The sequence below is a fragment of the Acanthisitta chloris genome, unplaced genomic scaffold, assembly GCF_000695815.1.
Source record: "Acanthisitta chloris isolate BGI_N310 unplaced genomic scaffold, ASM69581v1 scaffold17143, whole genome shotgun sequence".
Taxonomy (NCBI): Eukaryota; Metazoa; Chordata; class Aves; order Passeriformes; family Acanthisittidae; genus Acanthisitta; species Acanthisitta chloris.
Window position 1 is genome coordinate 66,348 of NW_008665712.1, and position 7,279 is coordinate 73,626.

The window sequence follows — 7,279 nt, forward strand, 5'->3', positions numbered from 1 at the left end:
GGACCTGCTGTAACAGGGTTACTGCATTCACTGTGTGCATTCAGAGCTCTCAGCTCTGCTGCTGCCCTGGCACTATGAGGGTACTGGTGAAGCTGGAGGGCAGAGTGGGAAAGATACCTTCTCTGACCAGATCTACCAATGGAAGCTGTTGTCTCTAGCACAGAAGTGGAAGTGGTGAAGTCTCTGGTTGTCTTCAGGCAGAGATGAAGATGGTTTTTGGAGCTGTTTAGCCAAATCAGCATTATTGGGCTGAATTCAGGGGTAAGTTAACAAAGTGTGGTGTCCTGGGGTACAGAGGAGGTCAGACCAAAGGGTCTGTGGTCCTCTCAGATTTATATTTAACAATCTCAAACTCCCCTCACACCATGCTGGAGGACAGGTTTATTACTAATTCAGCAAGTTGTTCAAGCTGATGCAGAAATCCTGCTGACTTCAGCACCGATCTACTGCAGCAGAATACTTGCCACCTTTAGATATGCATGGCTGAATTTGCAGTGCTGTTGACTTAAGGCCTTCACAGGGAAGGTGCCGTAGATTAATTCTGTAACCTACTTGATTTGCTCCCTCCTCCTCTGACCTGGAGACTCCCCCTATGTTAGGGTGGTTGTTGAGCAGAGTTTGTGGTCCTTGCAGAAGAGGATGGTGTTGCTGTGAACCTTAGCACAGCTTAAGCTGTTCACTGAACTTGCATAGCTTCCTTTGGTGTCTTCTTAACCTTTTTCATGGGAGCTCCTTTGGATTTACTGGATTTGGACAAAGCATGATCCAGACCAAATAGTGAGCATGTTTCCTTGGAGAGCGTTTGTGCTTTAGATGGGCACTTGACTTGGATCTGTCCTGCTGTTCCTTTATGTGTGGTTTGGCACTTGTCTATGGCAGCACTTTTCCAAGCATATTCCAATTTTTCTCTTGAATGGTCAAAGCACTCTCAGCGATTAGCTGTAGTTTGCATGCTAGCTCTTCTGCTGAACTGCCCCCGGAGTGGCCAAGAAGTGGCATTCAGGCTTGTGCCAAGTGCCTTTGGCAGCTACTGGCAAAGGCAGAGATAAGCTGTTTAGTGCAGAGCCAGTCTAAACCTCACATGTGTACGTGGGTGTGTGTTCGTGTGTGCAGAGCTGCAGCTGGTGGTGCCTGCTCACCATGGTGGGGCTGATCCTGAGAGGTGCTGGCCACAGGCAGCACGTACCCACCAGCAGTGATTCCCGTGTGTTAACACCCAGTTCCTTGCCAGTTCGTGCTCAGCAAGAAGTCCTGGGGTTGAATAGTAGCAGTCACACTGTAATAGATGAAATGAGTTAAAATATAATTCCACTTTGCAGAACCCATTTAGCAGTGTGGCAAAATCATGGAATTTTAGGGATTGGAATGGACCTTAGAGATCACCCCAACCCCCCCTGCCTTGGGCAGGGACACCTCCCACCAGAGCAGGTTGCTCAAGGCTCAGCCAACCTGGCTGTGAACACTGCCAGGGTTGGGGCAGCCACAGCCTCCCTGGGCAACCTGGGACAGTGTCTCACCACCCTCACAGGGAAAACTTCTTCCTAATATCTAACCTAAATTTCCTCTCCTTCAATTTTCTGCCATTAGTGCTTGTCCTATCACTGCATCTCCTAACCAAGAGTCCCTCTGCAGCTTCCCTGGAGCCCCTGCAGACACTGGAAGGTGCTCTGAGGTCTCCACACAACCTTCTCTTCTCCAGGCTGAACATCCCCAACTCCCTTAGCCTGTCTTCTTCATAGGGGAGATGCTCCCCTTAGCAACTTTGTGGCCTCCTCTGGACTTCCTCCAACAGTTCCATGCCCTTCTTACATTGAGGGCACCAGAACTGTATGCAGTACTCCAGGTGGGATCTCCTGAGAGCAGAGCAGAGGAGGAGAATCACTCCTTCTGATGCAACCCACGATTTCTGGGTATTTTCATATGCTTACACTGCAAAACTCTTTTCCTCCTTCTGTAAGAACTCATGGCCTTTGCTACCCAAAATACAAGTGGAGGGGAAATTTTGCAAAGGTTTGAGTGGATAGAAGGAACTCTTGCAAACTAAGCTATAATGAAAATGGAGAAGAGGTTTTCCCACGTACTTTTTTCTTCCCTGTGAAGTTTGCAAATGTGTTGCTTCAAAGCACATTTAAAAACAAAAGCCAGATGTTTTGGAGAGCAGTAAGCCACCCACAGAGCTCTCCAGCAACTTATCTTCTGTGCCAGGCCACCCTATCTGTGGTTGCTGTCTTACTGCAAGGGTAAACTGGCCATTACATTCCTTCAGGTTGAATATTGCCATTTTATGTGAGGGTATTCTGTATTTTATTGTCCTGATGTTTTTCTGGTTAGTGTCACGTGCTTCCACTAGAAAAACCCAGATGTCCTGGGTAGGCACTTGTTGTGTATGTCAGGCTTTGTGCATGCTGCAGCTCTGTGGCCTTGCTGAATACACTTCTCCCCCTTTTACAGCACTGGGAATTGTGGCAGTGACCTCCTCACAGAGTTGTGCCAACAGCTTATTTTTGTGCATTTTACAGTTGTTTTTGAAAGAGAAAGGCCACGTGTGTGGAGGGGTTGTTTGCTCAAACCTAAAAGGAAACATCTTGTTCTGTTGTGGAGTATTTTGGTGCATTTTAGATGTATGGGAATGGCTTTCAAAACTAGAAAATTACTCCTATAAAAATACAAACCACAATATTTCAACTTCTGTACCCCCCATCCCTCAAACTGGTGGCACTGATACAGATTCACAGAAGATGTTGCTGTTGCTGAATCTCAGCTGTTTAGTGAAGAAAACTTTTGGCAGAATCCCCTTCTCACCATATACACTTGGGGTTTTATTCATTAGGTCTTTCCCAAACTTGCCATCCACAGAGTAGGAAAACATATTGCTGTCTGACAGTACTTGCCTCTAGCACAAGAAGCTTAAATGTCTTTTTTTTAATCTCTTTTCCTAAAGATTCGTCTTCCAACTATATCAGGCAACTTGAAACAAAAGTGAAACTGCTGGAGGATGACAACAAACTTCTTTCCCAGGTAGGTTTTTATTGCCTAATAGATACTAGTGTGACTCAGTTCTCATGTTTCCTGTGTCTGACTGCACATTTGAAAGCACAAGGTTTTTAGTAAACATCCTACCCAGGAAGAACATAATGGTCTTTTCATATCAACCCCCTACAGACAGAATTTGGTCTCCTTTTGTTAAAAAACAAAAAAAGTTAGAAAAAAGAAGTGAACCTTCTGTTAGTGTCCATGTGTGTTTCAGAGATGCATTAATGCCTCCCTGCAGAGCTCCTTGATCCACCACTGCTCTTGGGGATGCTGCAAGAGTCCAGCACTGCCTGTGCCCTTGCTGTAGGATTTTGTCTTGCTCACCCATTTACATGGACTTTTATCTCGTTGAAAGAGGAGTCTGTAGTCAAAGGACAGCCTTGGGAATAATTTTGTGCAGTGCTGGCTCCCAGCTTTTATTTGAGATGCTGCTTAAAGCTGAACAGACCTCTGTAAAGTGGAACTTTTTGCTTGCATCTCCCTTTCAAAGTCTACTCCATGTGCCACTGGGCTTTTGATCACACCTATGCTTACCTGTCTTTATATAGCAATGTCAAGCAGTGGGAAGAAAACAGTCATTCTGTCTGGTGTGTCCTCTGGATCCCCTGTAAAGCACAGCAGTTGGTGTAAACAGGGGCAGCTTTGCTGCATTCAGTGAAACATTGTCTATTTAGACCATTGGAAGAGTTACCCTATTCCTCTTGTTCTTTGCATCCTTTCAGTGTTTTATGTTCTACCTTCCTGGCATTTTAAAGGTTTTTTTTTCCTATACTTTGCTTCTTACTTCAAGCACTGAGTTTCACAGTGATTTTGTTGCAGATTCTTTCCAATTGTAAGGACTGGAAATAAAAAAGACCTTCTAATATATATATAAAATACCTTTTGCCAGTTTATATAGTGCTGTTCTTTGCATTTCATCAAGTCTGAAAATAGACTGCTCTAGGATGGCATTTCTAAAGCATTCCCAAATAATAAAGGGTTCTATGCTTATAGAAATTTCAATGAAATAATTTTGTCCAGCCTTATTTTTTTTTCTCAAATACACATTTTGACCTGATTGTGAGCTTTGTTAATGATTACCCCATATTTCCTATCTACTCTGTGGCATTGCTAGACAGGAAACAGAACTCATAGGGCACCAGAGGGTTAAAACCCCAAAGGGTGCTTAACTCAACAGCTTTGGAGCTGCTTCATGTATTAATTGATTGCTAATTTAATTTGAACTCCCTCTGTCTTTCTCCCAAACCCTGAGTGAGCTGTTGGCGGTCGAAACTCTGAGACTGTTTAATTGGAGCTATTGATAAGCAGATGGGCTGTGTGTGGACAGTTGGGATGTGCATGGATTTGGTGACAGGCTCAATGTGCCCTTGGTCCAGCTCTGTCCTGCCACAGCCAAGCACACTGCTCCCTCAGATCTGCCTTATGAGGTACCAAAAAAAAAAAGGTTGGTAATTAATGGTGGTAAATGAATAGGAGCTGAATAGCTGCCTGGGCTTATTGGATCATGAGGATGAATCCCAGTTAGTTCTGAGGTGTGTGGGGCTGCTTCAGGGTCACTCATCAGCCCTTCACCTCTGTGCTGTCCTGGGTGTGAAGGTTGTGCCCTGTCCTCCACGTGCATGACTGCCCTCAGGTGTCATCACCTTATGTCTGTGTCACTACAAACATTTGAATCCAGGAGGGAGGGAAATGACCTCAAAATAGCTCTGTGTTCTGGAGAAGGCCAATTGCCTCCCTGGCAGCAGCAAGTACTGGTGCCAGCCTGGCTGTGATGTGCTGTGCAATCCTTGTGTGACATCTTAATGACCTCCCAGAAAGACCAGGATCTGACCTATTGTAGATCACACTTATTAAATAACTCTTTTTATCATAAGCAGGGAGTCAGATTTCCTTAGGGCAACAGGAGAATTGCTGAAGTTACCATGATCTGGGTGAACTCTCTGGGAATACTGAGCTGCATCACCTCCAATCTCATGCCACACACCTAGATTTGGGGTTTTTTTTCTCTTTCAATGAGAAAGATTAGGAAAATCTACATAGACACAAACTCACATACATATGTACACATAGCTCCCAGCACTTTCCCAGAAAAGTATAATCCACTTACTGTATTCTTACTTGCTTTGTCTGATTGGAAAGCATTTAGCTGTTACCATGTGGATCTTCAGATAAGAATCCAGTCAAAAAGGATCCTGACAAACTTTCTCCTCTTTTTAAAGTTGCCAGGTGATCCTGGCCAGTTGAACTCTGCAGAGCCAAACTGGCTTGTCAACACCAAAGTCACATTTTAACTCAGCTTGGCTTTCTCCCGGGGAGTATTGACTTTGCAATAATATTTGCTGCCTGGTGTCAAGAAGTTCTATCACCAGTGTGCTGAGGAGCGATGAAACCTGACGTCCTAAGTAACAAACAGTGCCTGTGCATTAAGGGATTAACAAATCAGTGGTGGTTATGGAAGTCTTCCTGGCTTCCTTCCAAGGGCTAAACATAGAGCTGGAATAGTGCTTCATCCAGAGAAACCTGAGAAGGCTGGTACTGCAAAGGATATTTGCAAGCTTTACAGGAGGATTTATATTCCAGTGGCCAGTGACACAATGCCCCTTTGCTGGCTGGTGCATCCTGAGCAAGATTTGTTTCTTTATCTTCTTTGGCATCTGTGGAGTGAAGCTATGTGCAGAGTTTGTGGCTTTGTACCCTCTTCTGACATGGAATTCAGTTAGTGCAGGGGTCCTAAGGCTGCACTTTTTCTTCTGCTTCCTGACATATCCTTCCTCTATAAGCACTTTAGAAAAAAGCCTCAGTGGGAGAGGCAAATGCTCTCCAGCCTGTGCCTGGCAGCCCCTCTGTGCTGTGCATGTTACCTGCAGACACAAGGTGGACTAGGGTTCACACTTGTGTTTTTCTGGTGACTTATTCGAACAGGTTAATGGAGAGAGCTTTTCTTACCCTTGGGAGGTCAAGGATTACCATCTCACAGCTACACTTTGCAGTGGGAGGAAAGTAAATGGAGATGGGAGTGTTATTTATGATAGCCATATATGATGTTTTTCTTTTTTTTCTTTTTTTTAACTTCTTTTGCTTTCTAGGGAAGGAGATGTGTATTTCCAGTTGGGAAATGGGCTGCTTCTGACTTGGCTAACCCATCAGTAGACATCACTTTTCCCATTCTCCTTTGAGGAAAGCTGACTCCAGTTTTTACCTTTTATTGACTCAGTTTATGTTGTAATGTTTTGCTGGCATGGCCATGTTTGCTAGAAAGTCATGCTCTTGGATGTCATCACTGTGCTGGCAAAATCTCTGACAGCAGTTCTGACAGCACACAGCTTTGTTGCCCTGGTTTACTTTGATTGGGGAGATGCTGTAGCAAATGGCACTACCAGAGAAGGCCCCTCAATCCTGCTCTCCCATATTGGAGGTGTCTGTGTTGTAGCCACAGTGGCAAAGACCTCACAGAGCCAGGTGGGGACCTTAGTGTCCTGGGGTTGATGGTGTGAGCCTTTCTCACAAGTGTAGCTGGTTTTTGGAAGTTTCAACTGAAGTGTAAAGAAGATGAATGTAAGCAAGCTCTGATGAATGTTGGGTGTTGGCTTTGGAGACCTTCATGAGCATCACTTTTATAGTCTCAAATCCTCTAGGAAAGAAATGCACTGAGTTTTGCTGTGTGTAAACAGTTATCTGTGCAATATCAAGTGGGAGAAGTCCTATTTTTCCCCTGTGTCATTGTGAGAGGTGCCCAGAAGAGCTGGTGTTAACCTCTCTTCACTGGTGACTGGCTGACTAGGTGAGGGTACCTTCTATATTGCTAAGGTATGGGAGACCATATTTGCTTTCCTTTCCTTTGATCTGAAAGTGTCCAAGCAGAAAATAGACCCCTTAAGCCACCTCATGCTGCCCCTTGAACTAAAAAGGAATTTTTAATTACATGCTTTCCCCTCAGTTAGAGAGACCTGTGTTTATGACCTTTAGGAACTCCAAAGGTCAGTTCTGGTTAGTTTTATAACCAAGGCATACATTTCAGAGATAATAACAGTGACAAACCTTTGCCCATTCTTTCACATTATTTTGCATTTTCAGCTCATTCAGTACACTCCCAAGGACTGAGCACTTTTAACTAAAACTGAAGTTTATAGGCTCTGGGAACTCATCACCCAGTTCTCTCTCCTGTGCACCATGGGCTGGCTGATGGGACTCCTTTTGGTTTATAGTCTCTGCTGAGCTGTGTCTAGCTTTTCCCTTCAGAACAGGA

At 44.5% G+C, this 7,279-nt stretch overlaps 1 protein-coding gene across 1 annotated transcript in view; it reads left to right on the forward strand.

The window, feature by feature from the left end:
- Window positions 1-3,018, forward strand: part of LOC103799531 (coiled-coil domain-containing protein 85C-like) — a gene marked incomplete at its 3' end in the record, with an annotated part of 69,328 nt that extends 66,310 nt beyond the window's left edge. Inside the window, 1 exon segment of the mRNA XM_009071859.1 lies at window positions 2,942-3,018. Within this exon segment, the coding sequence (XP_009070107.1) occupies window positions 2,942-3,018 (77 nt within the window).
- Window positions 3,019-7,279: the final 4,261 nt, after the last annotated feature.